This window comes from Tamandua tetradactyla, chromosome 6 (genome assembly GCF_023851605.1).
Source record: "Tamandua tetradactyla isolate mTamTet1 chromosome 6, mTamTet1.pri, whole genome shotgun sequence".
Classification (NCBI taxonomy): Eukaryota; Metazoa; Chordata; class Mammalia; order Pilosa; family Myrmecophagidae; genus Tamandua; species Tamandua tetradactyla.
Genome location: NC_135332.1, coordinates 898,466 through 920,872, shown reverse-complemented (window position 1 = coordinate 920,872; position 22,407 = coordinate 898,466). Strand labels below are relative to the sequence as shown.

The 22,407-nt window shown below is 55.9% G+C and overlaps 1 protein-coding gene across 6 annotated transcripts; it reads left to right on the top strand.

The window, feature by feature from the left end:
• Positions 1-547: 547 nt before the first annotated feature.
• Positions 548-19,246, top strand: FLCN (folliculin). Of its 6 annotated transcripts, XM_077163355.1 has the most exons (15): positions 548-672; positions 1,556-1,635; positions 2,477-2,615; positions 4,557-4,826; positions 5,088-5,234; positions 6,164-6,385; positions 7,246-7,406; positions 9,184-9,275; positions 10,881-11,071; positions 12,372-12,485; positions 13,214-13,337; positions 14,855-14,986; positions 15,064-15,169; positions 15,635-15,871; positions 18,990-19,246. In XM_077163355.1, exons 4-14 carry the CDS (start codon positions 4,581-4,583, stop codon positions 15,834-15,836), a joined length of 1,737 nt encoding a protein of 578 aa, XP_077019470.1. In that variant the 5' UTR covers positions 548-672; positions 1,556-1,635; positions 2,477-2,615; positions 4,557-4,580; the 3' UTR covers positions 15,837-15,871; positions 18,990-19,246. The 6 variants fall into 6 exon arrangements, with proteins under 6 accessions (XP_077019470.1, XP_077019469.1, XP_077019466.1 ...); XM_077163354.1 differs by lacking the exon at positions 1,556-1,635; XM_077163351.1 differs by having other exon boundaries at positions 1,556-2,615.
• The last annotated feature ends 3,161 nt before the right edge of the window (positions 19,247-22,407 follow it).

Genomic DNA, 22,407 nt, shown 5'->3' with positions numbered 1-22,407 from the left:
GCCCCCGCCGCCCGCACAGCCCGCACATGCGCACGCACGCCCCGCCTAGCTCGGCCTTTCGGAACCGCGCAGACTGGGTCGTCGCACGTGACGGCACGTCCCACTCTGACGACGGGGGACCCGACGGGCTCCGCGGGCGTGGGACGGAAACCACGGGTGGGGACAAACGTATTGGCAGGACTTGTGTCACGTTGTTTCTCTTCAATGCGGACGTAGAGTTCTGGGTTGGCTATATTTTCCCCCAGATCTCCTTCAAACATTGCTTCTGCATTTGACGTTTCCCCGCCGATCTTCTCATGGTTTCGCCGGCGGCGCGGCGCAAACCATTCTGCGCTGCGGGGTGGGGGAGCCGGGCGGCGAACAGAGGGGTCGGGCAGCTCCTCGGGGGACCTGGCGGACTTCGGCTGGCGGAGCCCGGGCGTTCTCTGCGCGGGGTGGGGGGTTGTGGTGCGGTCGGGCTCGCCTCGAGGCCGCGGGGCGCTCCGGCTCCCTGCACGTTCCCCCTGGGGGCTCGGCGAGTGGTAGCGGGCCGGCCGCCTCCGGGTGGGTGGGGCGCCGAGGCGGGGGCCTGGGGGCGTCCGGAGGGCCGTCCTCTGACGGCGGCCACCGCGCAGTCGCCGCTGCCCTGCGGGCCCGGCCCCCCTGGATGCAGCTCCGGCCCGCGCGCCTCAGGTAGTCCGGCCGGGCTGCCCTGGCTGCCGCCGGGGTCCGGGGGAAGCCTGGGGCCGAGGCGGGGAACGGGGTGCGGGGCCGCCGGGGCTGAGGGCTGAGGGCTGAGGGCGGCGGGTCCGGGAGGGAGGGGAGGGCGGGGGCCCGCCACGGGAAGCCGGAAGTTTCGGGAACGAGCTGAGGGGGCATAACTGGGCTTCCTGCTGGCCTGAAGTGGGGGTGTTCAGGGGCCAGAGCAGAAGGACCCGCCTCGGGTGGCGGGAGGGGGCCCGTGAGCCCCCGGAGGGCCGGCGTGGCTCCGGCGGTGGCGACTCCGTGGCTGTCCCCACCCGGTCTTCGCCTTGGCCTGCCTTGGGGGACAGCGTGGACCCTAGTGCGGGCTGGCCTAGAGGGGGCTCCTCGGTTTCGGTGGGGGTGTCAGAGGCCCTGACCACCGGGAAGGAACCTTGGTCCGGGCTTGGCTCGCTGTGGGTGGAGGCCCCGCGTGGTCGCCGGCAGCCACCGGGGGCAGAGTGGGGAGCGGGCTGGCTGCCTGACTCTTGGACATCTGGCACCACCTGGGGTGTGCAGAGGCTGGCAGGAGGGGCCACGGCACAGCAGAGAGGGCCACGGCACGCTGGCGTGGAGGCAGGAGCGTGTGATTGGTGTGCTTGAGTCACCTAGGGTAGTGGCACGGGACCGTGTCTGATGTCAGAACTGTGTAGACAGATCCGATGGCAGAGCCCCCGTGGATGGGCTGAGCTGGAAGTTCCCCGTGGAACGTTCTCACCTGGGGCTTGCTGGACTCCCGCCCCTCACTTAATCAGGACCCCTGATTCTGAAGGCCATGGGGAATCCTGATACTTCTACTGGCAGGGGACCGTCGGGACATCTCATTTATTTGCAGAGTGCCCGTGTTCCATGTCATCTTCACGCCTCTGTGGCCCGAGGAGTAAGCCCCGAGTAGTTGCGTTGGGATGGAACCAGGTAGCGGAAGGGTTGGTTGCCACCGTCTGGTCCCTGTGCTTAGAGGGTGTGTGTGGACGGGGATCTGCCGCTGGGCAGTAGGAGAGGTGGTCGGGCAGGGAGACTGCTGCCTCCTCTTTGGGTTCCATGAAGCTTACTGGCTTTGATGAGGATCTGAGGCCCATGGAATGCAAAACGAGTGAAGAGTTGAGAGCTGGTTGCCCAGAATGCAGGTGCACCTGCCCTCGTCACCCCGAGTGGTTGGGGGCAGCCTCAGTTTCCTCGGCTTGAGGGTGGTACTCAGAGAGGTTGAGTCATGTGTTTGGTTTCACCCAGCTTATAAGGGCTGAACTTCTCTCCAACCCAGGTAAGTCAGTGTGACTCCAGTCCCAGTTTATCTCCTGCTCTGCTCTGCCTCCCAGGGGCTGCCCGGAAGTCAAAACACTGGTCAGACTGACATACTTCTTATTAAAAAAATTTAAATTAAGAGCTGTGTTCATTTTGGATCCTGGGAAATAGCTCAGCACCTGTGGCTCTCTCCTGTTGGCTGGGATTTGTTCAGGCATTTGGGGAGAGAAGAGGGAAACTCCAGGCCGCTGAGCAGAAGGTTGAACTGGCCTCGTGCCGCTGCTTCTTCACAGAAAGCATGAAGGATGTAGACTTTAATATTTTTAAGAAAGGTGACAGATGCTTTCTCAGATGCTGCTTTAGAGGTGTAAGACTGCAGCTGGAACCTTAGTGAAGCAGTATCAGCTGTCAGCTCCTCCCGAGAAGGGGAGAGGCCTGCCAACCCATTCAGAACCATGGGGATCCCCACATCTTCCTTTCTGGGGTTCTAGTTGAATTTTCCCTCCGTGCCTAGAAAATGTCAGGTCTTAGAGCCGACATGTGATTGCTGTGGCCGAGCCAGCTCGTTTGGAAGTGGCACTGAGGAACTAGTGGGACGGTGGATGTGCGGTTCTGCTGAAGGCAGAGGTTAGCGTCGACACTCTGCATGCAGGGTGAGAACTGCCAAGGGCTGCTTTCATGTGAATGACCTGCTAGAATGAAGTTTACTTCTCTTCCCTCATGTTTCCTTTTCCTAGTTTGCCCTGCGCCTGTTAGCCCTTCCTCCCAGGTTCTTGTCCCACCACTGGTCACCTCCTCTGTGCTTTGACAGTGGCCTTTTTTCTTTCACCTTTTTACAACTCAGCCTTTCCCGTTTTGACCATTTCCAAGCATACCGTTCAGTGGGGTTAATTACGCTTGTAAGGATGTATCGCCATCACCACCATCCGTCACCCAGACTTTTCCATTCCACCTCCCCAGAAACTGCACTCACCAGGCAGTAACTCCCTGTTCCTACCTCCTGTACCCCCAGCCTCTGGTAATGTCTGACTACTTTCTGTCTCTGTAATTTGCTTATTCTAGGTATTTCATGTAAATGAGACTATACATTGTGTATCCTTTGTGTCTGGATAATTTCAGTGTGGTATCATCAGGGTTCCTGTATGTTGTAGCATGGATCAGAACCTTATACCTTCGCATGGCTGAACAATTCTCTCTGGCCCTGTCCCCCTGACGCTTTTCCACCCTGGTGACCCCATTTTGCCTCCCCACTCCTTACGGCGTTCTGGGCTCTGGGCTGGCAGTTCCCTTCACCTTGCTGCCTGCTCCTTGTCTGTCACCTTGGCTGGCTCTACCGCCATCTCCTTTAGGTGTTGGGGGTCCAGGGCTCCTCTTGGTGATCTTGGCCTCACATCCCCTGCCCTTGCCACCCCCCATTTGGGTACTTAACAGACATCACTCATTTAACCCTTGCCCTCTTCCTCCAAGCCTGCACCTCCTCCGGTCCCCCAGCTCCCCTGGTTCCGATGCCCCTGTTGCCCTCTGCAGGCTCCATGCCCTGCCCCTCCCCAGATTCTGCAGCTCCGCCGTGGGAGTGCAGCCCCGACCTGGCTGTCTCCCCCCATCAGCCCCGACCTGGCCCGGTCCACCAGCCTGGGTCACTCGGTGAGGCATGGATACTGCACCTGGTTTCTCTGCTCCACCCGGTCCCTTGCAGTCTGTTCTCTGCACAGTGGCCAGAATGCTGCTTCCAAAATATGATTCCAGTCTCACCCCATCTCTCCTCAGAGCCTACCAAAGCTTCCCCGTCTCAATTCAGGGTCTTTTCTGTGGCCTAGAAGGATCCGTAAGAGAGCCGCTCCTCGTAGCCTTGTGCGCCTATCTCCTACCCCTTTCCTGACACGCTCATTCCCCCAGAAACACTCCCACCTCCGCCTGCACCCTTCTTCTCCCAGAACCCCGCCCCCACCACCCCATGGCTTCCTCTTTCCTTCAGCACTTGTTCAAGGTGCCTGCTGAGGGAGTCCTTCCTCAGCTGTGCTTTCCAGGGCTGCCCCATGCCCACCTTTCTTTGGGTTGTGCCCTCCCCCCAACGTGGCATGCGCAGTCTTGCCTGTGCTCCCTCCTCAAAGGGTAGCTGTATGAGGGCAGCGCCTGAGACCTCCCCTGGTCCACGTTGGCGTGCAGAGACTCGGTGAATAGCCGAGCTCCTCTAGGACCCAGAGTGTTTTATTTGGGGTGCTCCCAGGGGCCCCCCGTAGCTTCTCCATCTCATCCTGGAGACGGGTGTTCTCTTTTCTATCTCCTCGTGCTCTGCTCGAATGGACTGAAGGGCCAATGGGCGAGCGTTTGGGGACTGCTGCCCTCCTCCCTCTGCTTGTGGCTCCGTCTGTCTGTCTGCCTTCACCACAGGTCTGGACAGAGCTGGTGCTTGGTGAGTCCCAGCTGGTACACAAGCTGGACTCGAGGCTCCTAGGGTTTTCAATAGCTTGTTCCCCCTCGGGAGCCTGTGTGCCAGGGCGTGGGGAGGCGCTTATACGTGTGCTCTGGCCCCCTCCCGACCCTCCCCCTGGGTAGTGCTCCCTCCCCTGACGGTGCCCGCCCTCCCTCCACAGCCCCCTGCCACTCCCCTGGGCACCATGAACGCCATCGTTGCGCTCTGCCACTTCTGTGAGCTGCACGGGCCCCGCACTCTCTTCTGCACGGAGGTCCTGCACGCACCGCTTCCCCAGGGGGCCGGCGGAGGCGGCCCTGCCCAGGGCGGCCAGGCCGAGGAGGAGGAGGGCGGAATTCAGATGAGCAGCCGGGCCCGCCCACCCAGCCCTGCCGAGGGGGCCAGCACCGAGTCCAGCAGCCCAGGGCCCAAGAAGTCGGACATGTGCGAGGCAAGTGTCTCGGGCCTGTGGGACATCCGCTCTCTCGGGAAGTGTTGTCTGCGCGTCCCAGGAGGGCCTGTGTGGTCAAGGCTGCGGCAGTGTCAGTGGGAGATGCCAGAGTGGCGTGGGGCAGACGGGCCCCTTGGCACCCGGGTCAGCTGGCTGCTTTCCTGCTGACTCGGGTGGCACCTTCTGAATGCTGGTCTGCGTGAGGCTGTGTGGTTTGCCGACTGCTCCCTGCTCACAGTTCTCTCTTCCCACTGTGGGCAGGGCTGCCGGTCGCTGGCCGCGGGGCACCCAGGCTATATCAGTCACGACAAAGAGACCTCCATCAAGTACGTGAGCCATCAGCATCCCAACCACCCCCAGCTCTTCAGCATCGTCCGCCAGGCCTGCGTGCGCAGCCTGAGCTGTGAGGTGAGTACCTGGGGGGCTGTGGGCATCGCATGTGGCCTCCACGCCCAGGGTGCCAGGACACGGTTAGTGTAGGGTTACCCAGGAAGCCAGCCTCCGGCTAGGGCAGCACGCGGTGCACGGAACGCTCCATTTCTCTGGAGCCCTGAAGGGACGAGTCGCCGTCGGCTCACTTGTCTTCTGGGTGGTTTCTCACTGTAGCTGCCAGGCCTGGAACGAAGCATTTCCAGAGTGTGTTGCACTGTGTCACGCGGCAGCTTCCTCGTTGTGTCTCTCACTGGCACAGGTCTCAGTGCCATCGTGTTGCCTGCAGGGCCTGCCTGCATGGCTGCTGTGGCTCAGTTCAAGGCCTGTCTGTCTGTCTGCCATAAAGAGTTCATAATTTATTTACGAGAATGTCCTATCTTGCATTCACTTGCCCAGACAGATTTGGCTCCCTGCTGTTGGTTTTCCCGGATTTTGCTGCTGTGACTGCCTTCAGCAGTGAGATACCCCCTGATCGGAGGCACGTGGTCATGTCCGTTAGACGTAGGTGTGTTGTATGGGAGGACGGACGTCACCTCTCTCGATGGGTTTGGAGTTTATCGTGCAGGCTCTGCAGTATGCTTCTGACTGCTTTGCTGCTTCACTGTGTCCCAGTGAGCGAGGCTGACAAGTGTGGGTCCGAGATGCACGTAGCATTTGTATTGGAATTCCTTATGACTCAGGTTTGGGAGAAATCACCAGCTACTTTCCAGGTCTTTGTGTTCCCTGACGACAGATGATAGGTCCTCAGAAAGGCGGATTGCGGGAGCAGGTGGATGCGAGTCTTTGTGCCCTCCCCCGTCCTTCCTTACCATTAGCGAGGGCTCCTCGGTGCGGAAGGGAAACTCGGGCTTTGTGCAGCTGACGGGAGGACAGGCCTGCTCCCTAAGGCGCTGCTGCTCCTCTAGGTCTGCCCAGGCCGCGAGGGCCCCATCTTCTTTGGGGACGAACAGTACGGCTTTGTGTTCAGCCACACCTTCTTCATCAAAGACAGCCTGGCCCGGGGCTTCCAGCGCTGGTACAGCATCATCGCCATCATGATGGACCGCATATACCTCATCAATTCCTGGCCCTTCCTGCTGGGGAAGATCCGGGCCATCATTGACGAGCTCCAGGGCAAGGCTCTGAAGGTGACGCTGGGAGCGCGTGCGGGGAGAGTGTGGGAGAGTGCGTGAGCAGAGCCCGTGTCTGCGCTGGCATGGGGCTGGGAGCATGGGCGTCCTCCCCTCTTGGCCGTCTGCTCTCGGCTCCAGAGCTGGGTGTTGGGGGCGCGAGGCTGCCTCGTCAGCCGCTGTCTGCTTCCGCTACTATCCTGGCCCCTGGTCCTCTGGGTGGCTTCACTGCAGAGGGCAGCCGGACCCCTGGGCTCCCCCGGTTTCTCCGTCGTTGCTTGCTCGAAAACTCGTCTCACATGACTGTCCACAGACCCGCCGTCCACTTTAGGCCCCCAGCTTTGGCGCTACACCCGTCAGGAGGGCCAGGCGGTGCCCTGGTGACAACAGCCCGAGGCATGCTGCTCGTGTGTGGGTGTCCACAGCAGAAAGCAGGGAGCCTGCTTCCTGTGCTCCCTGTTAGGCACGTGGAGAGCCACTCCTTTGTCCTGCCAGAGACAGTCGAGAGGGCTGAGCCTTTTCCAGACTCGCCGCCTGCCCTCTACAAGCAGCCTGGGAGCCTGGCAGTGGGGCTGGAAATCGTGGAGAAGTCCCTGCAACTTCCTCTAGCAGGCCCTCTGAGTAGGGGCCCAGGGGGTCGGTTAGAAGGAAAGGTCTGGAAGACACCTTACCCGGGTCCTGTCCTTTGAGTCTGGCTGGGGCAGCAAAGCTCTGCTCTGGAACCGTTGCTCTGGCGGCCATTTCTGCCACCTGCAGCAGGAGGGCAGAGGGGGATGGCCATCAGCAGTGGGGTTCCCACCGCTGGCTCTTCCGAACTGGGAGCCTGGGAGGCTGGCTGCCTGTGGGGCCGTGTTGAGGGGCCCCGCCCTGCCTTCCAGGTGTTCGAGGCCGAGCAGTTCGGGTGCCCGCAGCGCGCCCAGAGGATGAACACAGCCTTCACGCCCTTCCTGCACCAGCGCAACGGCAACGCGGCCCGCTCGCTGACCTCGCTGACGAGCGACAACAACCTGTGGGCCTGCCTGCACACCTCCTTTGCTTGGTAAGGGGAGTCCCGCACTTTTGGCAGCAGGAAAGACAAGAGCAGCCATGGCTGGTTGACTGGATTATGACACAGATGTGGTTCCGTAAAAGCGGAGTGACACAGTCATCTGGCTGGTCCTTCATTGGCCCCTGTGCTGGGGCGCAGGCTCCAGGGTCTGTCCCTCTCTGGTCAGCACTGAGCTGGGGCGGGCCTTCGTTTTCTTGAGGCTATTTCTCCCTAGTACATGGGAAACTTATTCAGGCACTTCCCAGCGTATCTTAAAAATGTTTCATACCTAGACCAGTGATTCCTTCCCACCTTTTAAAAACAGCAGCAAAGGTTGATTTCACTGTGTCTGTGGGTCAGGACCTTGGCTCAGCTGGGTGGTTCTGGCTTCGGGTCTCACGAGGTTTTGTTCAGCGGAGACAGCAGCCATTTGGGGGTGGGAGGGCAGGGGCAGCTCCTGGGGCGGGTCCCGGGACAGCTGGCAGCCGCTTCTGGCTCCAGGTGCAGGTTCCTCGCCAGGTGGACATGGGCGCTGCCTTCCCCTGGAGTGCATGATTAGTCTGCAGGCTCCTGACCGCACCTCAGAAGTCACCTCCTCCCTCCCACCACCTCCCGTCTGTTGGGAGTCGGTCCCGCCACTGAGTCCAGCCATGCCAAGAGGGGCTGGTGGCCCCCTTTGCAGGGGAGGCGTGTGAGTCTGAAAATTCGAAAATCACCACTACCTCATCTGACCGCACACCGTGGAGCTCCTCCTGAGGCTTCAGTATACTTGCTCCACCTGATTCTCATTGCTTCACAGCCTCAGCTTGAAGTCCAGGGACTGAGTAAATCTGGTCCTGCTGTGGGCGAGGCTTCTTGGAGGAATACAGCCCCTGAGGACCTGTGAACTAAGAGAGAGATGTCCATCCCCCCACCGCTCATGACACAGCCCCTCCCGTCTTTAGAGAAAGTTTAACCCCCCAAAGTAGAGCAGACAGGGGTCCCTCCCTTCTGGGTTCGGCAGCTGTCAGCAAACGGCTGCTCCCCCACCCCCACCCTTTCTCCCTCCTAGAGTTTTGTTTTAAAGCAAATCTAGTTCTGTCATTTCAACCATGAACGTAACCATAATACCCTCACCCTGCCTGACAAAATTGATAGTAGCCCTTAGTACCATCCAGTATCCAAACTGTGTTTACTTTTGTTTTGTCTCTAAAGAGACTTTGAAGAGGTATTTTTCATTATTTGTTTACTTTTGTTTATTTTGAGAAGTTGTAGGTTTATACCAAATCATGCAGAAAATACGGAGTTGCCATATGCACAGCCCACTACACGTGGATGTCCAAGTTGCTGACCCTCGGAACTGGGGACTTTGTCCCATTGATGAAACCATAAAACTGTTGTAATTATGTCTTTAACTGTAGTCCACAGTTCATGCTGGAGTTCACTGTGTTTATAGCGTATGGTATTTTATAGTAATTTTATTCTAGTAACATATACATAACCTAAAATTCCATATTTTGAAGACATATTTTTGAATTGGGATCAAAGCATCAGCTCTTTGCTTTGCTTGTGCTATCCCTCGTGTCTCTCTCAGTCTGATAGTTCCTCTCCCCTCGTTCCCTTCTTTTTTCCATGCCTTGTGTTGAAGGACTTGGGCCATGTGTCTTGTAGAGTTTCCTGCCCTCTGGATTTGGGTGTCTCCTCATGATGTTATTCCACATGGTCCTTTATCTCCTTATTTTCTGCAAACTGGCAGACCAAGGAGCTTGCTGAGCTGCAGAGTATCTCTTTTTGGTGCTGTGTTCCCCAGGCTTCTGAAGGCGTGTGGCAGCCGGCTGACTGAGAAGCTCCTGGAGGGTGCACCGACTGAGGACACCCTGGTCCAGATGGAGAAGTTGGCCGGTGAGCGTTGAGGTGCCTTATGCCATGGCCTTTCGCCTCTCGGGGCCATCAAGGTCCAGCCTGGTTCTGGCTCTACCCAGCCCCCCAGCTCTGATCCGTGTTGGCTGAAAGAGCAAGTGAAGGGGATGTGGCTCCAAATAACCCCAGAACGAGTATTTGCAGAGGCTTGGGGTTTTACTGTGACTTCGCATCTCATTTTCCCCCACTGTCTCCTGAAAGGGTCTCCCTCCTAGAGTTTTGTTCTCCAGGTAGGTCAGGAAATCTGTGACCAGGACCACCAGGTGGTGGAGGGAATTGAACAGCAGAGGCTTTCCTTCTTCCTGTTTGGTGTGCAAAGCCAAGTGCTTGGCATTTGTGGACAGTCCCTTGTTCTTCGCTGTTTCAGAAATGAAGTGTCATGCTTTGCTTGCACCCAGGCTTCAAATCTTGCTGTTACCTGGGGATCCCGGAGGGCCAGGCGTATTTAGTAACTTTCTGGGGGTCCTGGGATGGCACCAGCCCAAGAAGCTTCGGTCTGGACTGGGCCGTGCTTTCCATCAGGGTGGATGACCTTTGGTGACCAGATCTCTGCATGTCAGTCATGGAGTTGGATAAACCAGACCTGAGATGCATGATGCACGTAATTTGTTGCTAGAAGTACCTACATGCTACAGTTTGCAAATGACTTACCTTTTTAATAAGTTGGAGCTACTGCAAAATTATCCCTGTAGGCAAGTGACTTGTGTATGTTTGCATTCAAACAAGCTTTCCCGAGTGGGGACAAAGTGGAATAGAGTTCCAATTGCAAATATGCTCGGAAGACACAAAGCCTTGCCATCAACTGTCATATCACACAAATTGGTTGGCCCTAGGACCATCTGTCATTGTGTTGACAGCAGATCTGTAGACCAGGGAAAATGGTACGGGTAGTCTCTAGGTGAGATTTATTTGCACACACAAAGTCATGTATAGTAGAGCTTTTAGGAAAGGAGAGTTTGCTGGAGAAAAGGAGGAAAGAAATGCAGGAGTGTCTTCTCATGTCTTTGGCCATGTTTTGGTCACGATGATGGTGTGCATCAGGGCTTTGGGGCTGGTGCTTTACAGTCAGGTGGTCCTGGGTTCCAAGCTCGTCTCTACCATCGAGAGCTGCGTGCACATGGCCCCTTATCTTTGGCCCCAGCCATCTCATTGGTGACCCTGAAAGGGTTGTGCCAGGAAGATTAATTGAAATTACCAATCTTTCTTTATCTGTAAATCGCAACTGTTGAGAGGATTAAGTGAAGCAATGTAGCAAATCCCCTGGAAGAATGCCTAATAGCATTTGTGTCCAGAAATAGGTGCTGTTCTTTCCACTGTTGGCTTGACATTCTCCCATCAGTATTGGCCCGTTGGCAGTCTTTCGGTGAAGTGCTTCTCAAGGGCATCGTGAAGCCCTGGCTCCATCAACATGGGGCTGATCCCCATCCCCGTGCCACGGCTCCTGAGGCAGCGAGCAGCCTATGCCAGCTGGTGCCTTTATCCCCTATATGCCATGGCCTGACTGTGGCCCGAGACCATTGCCTCCAAGGAGGGAGGGGCTGTGAGGAGCAGCGTGTTCTGTAACTGTGTTTGTCCTCTGTCTTGCAGACTTGGAAGAGGAGTCAGAAAGTTGGGACAACTCTGAGGCTGAAGAGGAGGAGAAAACCCCTGCCATGGTGGAGGGTGCAGAAGGACGGGCGCTGACCAAACGCCCGACAGACTCTTCCTTACACTCGGGCTGTGTGAACTGGCAGCCCCGAAAGCTGTCAGTCTTCAAGTCCCTTCGGCACATGAGACAGGTGGGTATCCAGGGAGAGGACCCGTTCCTGCATTCTGGCTCTGCCCTGTCTGACCGCTGTGGTCTTGGGCACGTTGTTTTCTAAACCTGGCAGGCAGTAGTTGGTTCGGAGCAGCCGAGAGCCTTTGGGGTGGGTGCCCTTTGGGTGACGAGGTGGGTGGCCCCCTCAGAGGAGGGCCAGGTGGTTGGCTTCTGGTGGTCCTTGCTGATCTCACCATTCTAGAACCCTCTAAAGGCTTGACCAGCTCTGTGACTGATTTGCACGCAGCTTAGACTTGTGGCAGATTGAAAGTGATTGGGTTCTTATAAAAAAGCTGGAACCTCCGGCCGTCCACCCCCAGGTGACCATGTGTGCGTGTGGTGGGGCACCCCATGGCCCTCAGCGCACAGAACGTTCCTGGCATGTGACCAGCAAGTGAGAGGACAGCAGTGCTGTTGCTTCCCTCTGCCCATGTGCACATGAAGTGCCAGTGGGTCGGGGGAGACTGCTGGATTATGAGGGCAGTTTTCCCCTTTCTATAATATTTTATTTACTTACTTTTACAACAAGCATGACTTTTATCAGGAGATAGTTACTTCTGTTTTGGAAAATGGAGTAGATGCTCATGGTGATGCTCTAAATCCTATATTTGGCCAGAATCATGGTGTTGTCCAGACTGGAAGGACCCTTATTCTCCTAGAGATGGGAGCACTTGGCAGCTCGTGGTGTTTGGGCATATGTCATGTGGGAGCCTCTTTTTAAATAAACAGCAACCATATTTTGACTTCTTATGAGCCAGAGGACAACAAGCTGGACTCAAAATGTCAGTGTCGAGGAAGTTAATAAAAGGTGGAGCTTAATGGGATTAGTGGAGACTGAAGCTGTGACAGCTCCAAGTACCACAGCCCCTGGCGGCTCCTGCATCCGAGAACCCTGAAGGGCACTGTTAGACCTGACCCTTGGGAGCCAGTCCTGTGCTGGCAGGGGCTGGGGTCTCGGTGTCCACAGCCTATTCTCAGGCGTTCAGCATGGTGTGTGCGTTTACAGAGAAGGGGAATGCTACAGAAAGTTAGCGTGCTTGCTGTAGCCTGCAAATTTTTAAAGGTAAAATTGGGAAAAGTACCTTAAAGTGTGCAGCAGTTTTGGAGTCAGGCTTTCAGGTGCACCTCCTGGGACTGTCCCCACAGCCTCTGAGCTTGGGCACATCCCCATGGCTCTCTGAGAAGGTGAGCAGCTTCCTGCCCATCTCCCCGTCACCGTGTGGCAGGGTCTTCCTTAGAGGGAGGGCCGAGGGGACGGACTTCTGCCCCTGTGTTTGCAGGTGCTGGGGACCCCGTCTTTCCGCATGCTGGCCTGGCACGTCCTCATGGGGAACCAGGTCATCTGGAAGAGTCGGGACGTCGACCTCGTCCAGTCAGCCTTCCAGGTTCTTCAGGTAACCACACCTGCTTCTCCTGCGTGGGCAGCAGGGCGAACTCAGTTTAGGGGCCTAGGACGCCTGACCCCGGGTGTGGCCATAGGAAGCACAGATAGTCTCCCATGCCGGAGCTTCAGGCCAGACTTGGCTTTCCTCCCCTCTTGAAAATGGTGGCCGTGGGTGGTTTTATTTCCAGTGGAAAATCCCAAGAGATTTGTCGTTAGCCACCTGTCTACCTGCTCAATCCCCACATCCCACCGAAGGCCACAGAAGTGGTTTCCAGCTGCAGAAGCTGGCCAGGCTATCCCAGGTTTCTCTGCACAGACCTTGTCTATTGCTGGCATTGGGACACGGGTGTGGCAGGCCGTCCTACCCAGAGGGGTTGAGGGAGCCTTGGCCGCAACTGGCTCCAAGCCGCATTTGGTCATAGTGTGTGCGTACCTGCCACGTGCCCGGCATGGGGGGCCTCAGAAACAAGTGTGGCAGGGTTTTAAAGGCTCCTAGTGGGATGGGGATGAGACAGGCAGCTGTGAAGCTGAGGGACCCTGTTCACTCTCAGCGCTGCACAGCAAGGGGTGGCACCAGCGCGTGTGCGACTGGTCACATACAGGGTTGGGCCCTTGTGGGCGGTACCTGTGGGGTGGGCTGGTCAGGGCGCTCTGAGGAGGAGGCCGCGGGGTTCTGGGTGAGGGAGGCAGGTGGCAGGTGCACGGCTGTCATCACTTCTGAGCCTTGTGCCCCCCCAGACCATGCTGCCTGTGGGCTGTGTGCGCATCACCCCTTACAGTGGACAGTATGAGGAGGCGTACCGCTGCAACTTCCTGGGCCTCGGCCCCCACGTGCAGATCCCCCCCCACGTGCTGTCCTCAGGTGCGTGCTGCCGGGCTGCGGCCCCCCCTTCCTTTCTCGACCCATGGGCGAGCCCATGACAGCGAGGCTTGGCCATGGGTTAGGTCTTGGCTGTGAATTCCTGTCTCTGGGCTGGGAGGCTGGGGGTCTGCACTTAGGACTAGTCTTCTCAGCAACTGCCGGATGGCTTTGGGCCTCTGTTCTTTAGAATGGCTGGGGGTCGAGCGGGAAGGCCAGGCGTGAGGGTGGCCTGCTGTGTGGTTCCAGTGGGCAGCGGGGCATGGTCCCGGGGTCGGGGGGGGCCTGCGGCCCGCGACTCCTGCCCGCCCTTCCTGATGGGTTGGTGCTGCGCAGGAGCATCAGGGACTGGCTGTGGTCAGCGGGACATCACTCTCCTTTCACCCGCCGTCCTCTTCAGTGCCTGTCTTGTTTCCGCCTGCCTGCTCTCCGTCCTTGGGGCTGGTTAGCAGTCAGGCTTGGTCCGTGCTGAGCTGCTGCCCCTCCCCAGGGAACTGGGATGCTGCCCGGCAGCCCTCGCTGGCACATCTTTGGGGGCGTCACTGTGCTCATGGGCTGCTGGGAACCCCGTCCATGTGTGCGTGGCCAGTGTGGTGCCCAGCAGTCTCAGCAGCCGCTCCATCAGCCCCACGCTCGGCCCCAAGGCCCTGGGAAACAGTGAAGAGGGGCTCTGTATCCCCTCTGGGCTTGTGGCCTTGGGCAAGTTACCTAAGTTCTCTCAGCCAGTTCCCTGTCTACAAAACGGCTGCCCTCACTGGGCCATGCAGTGTTAACGGAATCCATTATGCAAAGTGTTTAGTAATAATTCTAATTAGTGTTAGTTTAACTGGAACAAAAACCAGCCCTCAGCTTTAATCACCAACTACCAAAGGCTTTAAAGCAGGCATCCTGGGAGCCTCCAGCTGGCAGTGGTTTTCCCAGCTGATGTGAGCACCTGGAGGGGCTGGGTAGAGGGGCTGTCTGAGGGCACGGGCGAGGGGCCTGGAGGGGGCGAGGGGCTGTCTGAGGGCACAGGTGAGGGGCCTGGAGGGGGCGAGGGGCCTGGAGGGGGCGAGGGGCCTGGAGGAGGCGAGGGGCCTGGAGGGGGCGAGGGGCCTGGAGGGGGCGAGGGGCCTGGAGGGGGCGAGGGGCCTGGAGGGGGCGAGGAGCTGTCTGAGGGCACGGGCGTGGGCCCTGGAGGAGGCGAGGGGCCTGGAGGAGGCGTGGGGCCTGGAGGGGGCGAGGGGCCTGGAGGAGGCGAGGGGCCTGGAGGGGGCGAGGGGCTGTCTGAGGGCACAGGTGAGGGGCCTGGAGGAGGCGAGGGGCCTGGAGGGGGCGAGGGGCCTGGAGGGGGCGAGGGGCCTGGAGGGGGCGAGGGGCCTGGAGGAGGCGAGGAGCTGTCTGAGGGCACGGGCGTGGGCCCTGGAGGAGGCGAGGGGCCTGGAGGAGGCGAGGGGCCTGGAGGAGGCGAGGGGCCTGGAGGGGGCGAGGGCCCTGGAGGAGGCGAGGGGCCTGGAGGAGTTGTACTTTTGCCTTGCCAGAGTTTGCTGTCGTCGTGGAGGCCCACCCGGCCACACGCTCCAGCCCCCATTCTGCTGGCTTTGAAGACAACCAGTCGCTCAGCAAGTACGAGTTCGTGGTGACCAGCGGGAGCCCAGTGGCTGCAGACCGAGGTGGGTCCCTCTGTGTGCAGTGGCCTAGTGGCAGGAGTAGTGCCGAGCCTGACCACCTGCTCTGCCCTCACTTCCAGTCGGCCCCACCATCCTGAATAAGATCGAGGCGGCCCTGAGCAACCAGAACCTGTCCGTGGACGTGGTGGACCAGTGTCTTGTGTGCCTCAAGGAGGAGTGGATGAAGTAAGCCTGCCTGGAACCCACACCACGCCCCGCGGAGACCAGCTTTCCAGGCCGGCACAGGGGCTGCCTGGGGGGTTGGCCAGGGCACCCACCTCGGGGTGGGTGCCATGCTCACGTGCCGCGTGAGTCCCTTACCCTCGGAAGGCTAGGTGACCTGTGCCCCTTTCTTTAGGCAGGGCACTGTATTTCCTTCTGCCTCTGTTCTTAGCAATTTCCTGTCGTTCTGCTTAGCTTTGTCCTCACCCCCATCTTCACTTCAGATGGTGGGGTGCTTCAGAGCAGCCAGTCCCCCGTGAACTTGAGGAAAGCTTTTCTCTTTTCCTCTGTTTTGCTGCCCCAGCCGCCTACCAGGGTCAGAAGTGGCCGTCGGCGAGGGTCCTGCGCTGCAGGTGTGAGCGGGCGGCCTCTCTGAGGTGGGCCCCGCTCAGCGTGCAGGGCTTCCGCCCTCTTTCTGGTTTCCTGCAGCAAAGTGAAGGTGCTCTTTAAGTTCACCAAGGTGGACAGTCGTCCCAGAGAGGACACCCAGAAGCTTCTGAGCATCCTGGGCGCTTCCGAGGAGGACAACGTCAAGCTGCTCAAGTTCTGGATGACCGGCCTGAGCAAGACCTACAAGTCACATCTCATGTCCACAGTGCGGAGCCCCACAGCCGCCGAGGCCCGGAGCTGACCCCGCCGGGAGCGCCCGCCCCAGTTGCGGGACTGGTGGGTGGCGCCGTTTCCCCGTGGCGGGCGGGCCTGTGTTGCGCTCAGCCCTTCGGAGGGCAGCGGTCCACTCTGCCTCTGTGCGTCTACCCTGAGATAAGACCGGGAGGAAAACTCGCATTCTGGGCCACTCACAGCTTTAAATTTCAAAGTTTAAAGGAAGCAAGTTGGGGCCGATCCCGGAGTGGGCCTCTAGCAGCAGTGAGGTGGTGAGCGGCGCCCGCTGAGATCGGCAGGATTCACTGGGCTGGCTGGGTGGGCGTTGTGTGCACTTTGCCACATTGTGAAACAGGTCATGCCCCAGTCCTCGGGCATTTTCGCAGCATCTTGCTTTGGAGTGGGGCTTTGGGAGCCGAGGGGTGTCTCCCTCCTGTTAGGGCCCTGTGTTCCGGCAGTCACTGGACTTGTCGGTCTCCTGGTCGTGCTCCCTGGGCTGCCTGGAGACGAGGCCCCTGGGCTTTTCACACGAAGACGAGGCCTTGCAGAAGTGACGCCTCGAGCCCTGTGGCTGGCCCACCTCACTACTGTGTGGTTAAGGAGCGGCCCCCTGCCCCACCGCGCTCTTCCTGTCCCTTTACCCTACCCTGTGTTGCCTGCTTAAGCGCTTCTATTTGGCTGCAGTTAACAGTGTTCACAGAATTGCATCATCTGACAGTACACTTACAATAAAAAGTCATGGCTTGGAGGGATTTTCTAGCAGTTTTGCCGACTTAGTTCATAGTGTTTTGTGTTTGTTTAATTTATATTTAACACAAAGACTTAAGTTTATATGACTAAGTATAATCAAGAACACTGGAACACAATAAAGATGCATTTTTGTAAAATGTTGACTACATGGTTTTGGCTAAGTCACAGAAAATATTACTATGATTAAAATGACGTGTGAGCAGCCAGGTATCTGGGGTGTGAAGTTAAGGCTGCTTTAGTGATCCTGGGCAGTCTCCGTTTAATCACAGCTTCCTGCCCCATAGTGGGGGGCGGGGGGCCCCGTCCTGGCATTTTGGAGTGGCCAAGTGGGGCAGAGATGGCAGGTCACTAGAGTCACAGACTCAGCCCGGGAGGAGGCCCCGCGTGTCCCCAGGATCACAGGGGCTGAGCTGGGGGCAGCTGGGGGAGGCGGGCATGTGGTGACAAGGGCCAGGGGCTGCTGGGGACTGAGGCCCAGCCCCAGGGTGTCGTGGTCTGGTCCCCGTGATATGGAAGGGGTTTGCCTGGGGGCCATATCCATGGAGCAGAAGAGAAGTGGCCTGCGGTGAGGCCCTTGGGCCCTCCTAGTTTTCCCCACATAATAACAGGCCTACCTAAATTTTAGGTTTATACCACAATCTTCCCAGACTTAGTTTTCGAGTTGATGGTGGGAAGATAATGCCGCGTTCACTCAGGAGAACGTGAGAAGTTTCACTCCTGAAAGGTCAGCCGGCACATCCACCTGGGGGAGCGTGCAGTGCTGAAACCTGGAAAATATGCTTCAGTCCTGGAGTAAGTCCTCAGCCTACCCGGTCAAGGGTAGGGGAAGGGGAGAGGTCACTTCCACTGTCCCCTCACCTTGGGGTACAGGCATTTCTCTGTTTTTCAAGTGTACGGCGCTCCCTGAGAAGACTCCTTGGGTTCAAGTGAGGGATTTACCGGTTATCTGCCAGTCTTGTGTCTAAATCCACTGGGTATGTGGGAGCCCGGTCTCCACGAGCAGGGCAGGCCGCGGCACACGCGGGTTTCCCTGGGTGACTGGGGGCTCTCAGTGCGGTGTGAGGAGCCTGGCCCACCTCCTATGGTGAGAGGGCAGAAGGCGTCGGAGCCTGAGCTGTGCTGACCTGAGACCTAGCTGAACCGTCGCCTTTGTGGCTAAATCTGATTTTGTGATGTTTGAAATAAGAGGGAGAGACAGAAAACACATCCCGGGTCTGAAGCCTGCTGGTGCTGGAAGGCAGTTGAGTTTTCATTCTTTAGAACCCTTGCCCTCTGGGAAGGCTTGAAGCTGAGTGTACCCCGGAAAAGATCTATCTTTTTCTCCTTTTTTTTTCACCATTAAAATGCTTTACTATTAATGTAAAATAAGATTGGGGGTTTACAAGCAGGTTTCAGGACACAAATATTAGTTTCTTACACTGTTTCTTTCCGTTTCAGCAGCCTAAATATGAACATGTAAATCTTGGGAATTTTTCTTACAGCATACCATTTTTTTTTTACCATTTTAATATATCTACAGTTGACAAATTTGCAAAATAACTAATATTCAAACCAAAGGCTTCTCCAGTCAAAACATCCAAATAAAAATGAAGCCTTTACCTGTAGGCCTGCCTAAGAGTTACTTCTGGAGGACCTCTGTTGTTGCTCAGACGTGGCCTCAGTCTCTCTAAGCCCAACTCTGCAAGTGAAATCACTGCCCTCTCCCCTACGTGGGACATGACATCCAGGGGTGAAAATCTCCCTGGTGACAGGGGAAATAACTCCCAGGGATGAATCCAGACCTGGCACCATGGGATCAATTCCATCCTGACCAAAAGGGGGAAAAGAAGTATAATTAAAAAACTATTAGAGGCAGAGAGGGTTCAAATAGGGTCAAGAGGCTACTCTGGAGGTTGCTACTCGTATGCAAACTTCAGGTAGACCTTGCTACCTATCATAACCTGCCAACCCCCATCCAGGACCATTCCAGCCAATCCTAAGAACACCTAGGGAAATTTATATGATTCCACAGGGGTTCCAGGCACTAGAGTAACTTTCCAGAAACCTACAAACTCCAGATGGGTCCCTGGTGCAGATAAGTACTGAAACCCAGAGGGCCCAGCCTGTCCAGAACATCAGCTAGTTCCATCTCCCTACCCCTATTATTGACAGACCCTTCCAACATGAAAAAGTTAGACTGCACATAGCCCAAACACCTAAAGATTGGGAGAAAGACCTAGGTGATGGAGTTATAAAGAGAAGGTCGGGTTTAACAATGAGTATGAGTGCTGAATATTACATTTCTTTCAGTCTCCTGTACCTTAGAGCAACTAGAAATAAAAATCTAAAATTATGGAATTGTAACCCATACCAAACTCTGAAATCTGTTCTACAACTAATTGTTGCGATGTGCTTTGAAATGCATTGCTTTATGTAAATATGTTGTTTACAGAGAAGGAGCACAGCAGAGAAGGCAAGATGTAACAGAGGAGAGGGACTGCCGAGTCATTACACTGCTATTCCTGTCGGTCTCCAGTGTCTCGGAGCAGCTGGAAGAAAGAATCGTGAACTGTAACCCGTACCAGACTTTAAAATCTCATCTATAACTACTTGTTAAAATGTACTTGGAAATGTATTGCTTTTTGTATATGTCATATTTCACAATAAAAAGTTAAAAAGAAATAAAAAATAGATACAAAAAAATGAAGCCTTTATATGTTTACCTATTGGCCACAAAACCCAGCAGAAACCACCCTCTCCCCCGAAATCTCAACAAAACAAAATAAAAAAAAACCACCAATTACTTCCTAGGAATCGAGGATGTTAGTACTTAGCTCCCCCTTGTCAGCACCCTGACATCCTGGCTCAGGTGTGCATGGGTGTCACACGCCCACTGCCGAAATGGCCCCGTGCCCTTCACGGCAGCGTGGCATGGTGAGGACCCACCAGCAGGCAGTGTCTGGGAAATAAGTGAGGAAGAATGGAATGGCTGGACTGGAGAGCTAACCACACTCCTGGGGCTGTCAGTCGCGCTAATGGGAATATAAAATTCCAAAAGAAAGATGCTCCTCTCCAGGCTGCTGATGCTGGGAAGGGACTGCGTAAAGGACAGTGACAGCCACAGGCACATAACCTCCTAGAGTTAAAAGCAAACTAAACAAAATGCAAACTGTAGCAGGCCAAAAAACAGATTCTCATGTAGGTTTTATTTGTGGCTGCAAGCAACCTCTGAGCAGTTAGCAGATTAAAGAACAATTTCAATGTAGTGAGGGTCCAGCAATTTGCAATTGCATATTACTTAAATTTCTATCTTCTCTAAGAGTTGTGTATGCCTCCTTGAATGTGGTGCCAACAAACAAGGAAATCACCAGATAAAATAAGCCTCAAATATTTCCTTTTTACTACACCCACTTCCAAAATTAAAAAGCAACTCGAACATAATCTTCTCTGCGTTCTTCAAGCAAATTAGCAAAACAAGTAGAAACTCAAAACATAACTGTAACAGCAAATGTGATCATTCATTTTCCTTTGATACCTTAGTCTGTTCCAAAGTATTCTGTGAAACTGTGCAGGTACAACAGGACAAACGTCAGAACCCAACACCGTGATCTCCGGACACTAAACGACCGACAGGGCCCCATGAGGAGCAGAAAGCACAGTAAGGATGACGTCGAGCTGATCCTTACTTATGACCCATGTTCCATAAGAACCTTTACAGGTTCAATGACGGTATTTCCTGGGCTGGGAACTGGGCGGATCAGAGGAAATGTCGGGGGAACTTGGCATAATGTACTTTGGCTCTTCATGTCTCCTCCTCCCTCTGGCCTGGGACCTTTCCAGCGCGCAGTGGGGGCAGCAGTCCCGCCAACCTTGCCCTGTTGCCTCACCACATCTCCCTGTGCCGGCCCTGCAATGCCCCATCTCAGACTCCACTTCGTCTTTGTCCGCTGTTGGGGTGGGCACCACACGCTCTTCACATGGCAGCTGGCTCAGGCCCCCTTCCACAACAACTTGATCAGACGGTCTGCACAAAACCTGAAGTCCCTCTACTGGCTTCTTGTCCCGGATGGCGGCCTGCAGCTCCAGAGGACCCGTCCTGGTGGGCATGGACCTGCGGGTGGGACCTTCTGGTTGGGTTATCTCAGCTGAGGCCTGACCAGGTGGGTCTTTCTCCTCTTCCTGGAGCCCTTCATAAGAGAATAAAAGACAGAGAAAAGCCCCAGAGAAGCTCAGAGAAAGGCCAGAGAGAGGGACACACGGAAGCTCAGAGAGGGAGCCACTGAAGCCAGGAGCTGGAGCGACAGAGCCCAGGAGAGAGGGCCCGGGGACGCCACCACGGGCCCAGACGCGCGGCACGGACCACAGGATCACCAGGGGGCGGGCTCTGGGGAGAAAGCATCGCCTCTGGATGTCTTGATTTAGACATTTTCACAGCTTTAGAACCATAAGGTCGTAAGTTAAAACATTCCCACTGTAAAAGCCAGTCCGTTTCGGGTATACCTCAGAGGGTACCAGGAGCAGACAATCTGGACTGTCTGTCCAGATTATCGGGCAATCACCCAATTCCTCTATGCATCATCTTGAGACTGTGCCAAGGAGGAAATCTCGACTAGATACTCATGGCATTTTACATCTCTTCACTATTTTGAGCAAATTTTAGATTTATGGAAAAGTTGCCAAGATAGTTGCAGCGAATTTCTGTATGCTCGTCGCTCAGCTTGTAGTGCTGACACTGAACGTGATGGGAGAGCAGGACCAGAGCCCTGGACCAGATTCAGGTTAAACCGCCGGCTTCCGCGGTCTCCCGGAGACCTCTTCCTGCCCCAGGACCCTGCAGCACCCATGCTGTGTTCAGTCCTCGTCCCCACGCTCGTCCTCTCGGCGGTGGCTGTCCCCGCAACCCTCCTTGTCTTTCGGGACCTGGCCGGCTGTCCTGCAGAACTCCCCCCACGGAGGGACCGTCTTAGCACCATCTTAGCGAGAACAAGACAAGTCTGCCTTCTTCTTGGCAGGTCCCAGGAAGAGCTCACCAGCACTGACGGAGCCTGTCACGAGATTAACCTGGACACTCGGTTAAGCGGCAGTTAGTGACTTGCTTGAACTTAAACTGCAGACTCTCTCTCCCCCACTGTGTGTCTTCCCCCCACCCCTGCAACTTTTCATTGTGAAATAATTTCAAACTTATGGGATGGTTTGCAAAAACATTACAAAACCCATACAGAGACCTGAACATACTTCTCCCTGCCCCAGGCATCCACCAACTTTAACATTTTGCCTCATTCGCTGTATCATTCTTTCTGTCAATTTATCTATCCATCCATCTGGCTAGCTATTTATATTTTTCTAAACTTGAACAGGTAATACCACATGTACATGTCCTAAGAACAAGGATATTCACTTAGATAAGTGACTTGTAGTACAATTATCAAGGTCAAGAAATTTTACATTGGTAAAAAGCTTATGGTCTAGGTGAGCCCCAGTGGCTCAGTGGCAGAGTTCTCACCTGGCATGCCAGAGACCTGAGTTTGGTTACCGGTGCCTGGCCATGTTTTAAAAAAAAAAAGGCTTATGGTCTATATTTCAATTTTTCCATGTCTCAGTAATGTCTTTTGGGCCTTTTCTCCTCCATGATTAGATCCAGTCCAGAATCGCGTTTTGCATTTGCTGTCATTGTCTCTTTAGTGTCCCTCTTTTTAAATTGTGGAAGCACAGACACTTTCCCATTTCAACCCTCCCAGGCCAACCTCCAGTGGGACTCACCACAACGCGAACCCCATCGCGGGGCTCCTCCACCCATCCCCCTGCTGTCACCCTTGGCAGCCTGGGCTCTACTTCCTGTCTCTCTGAGTTTGCATACTGGAACTATTTCA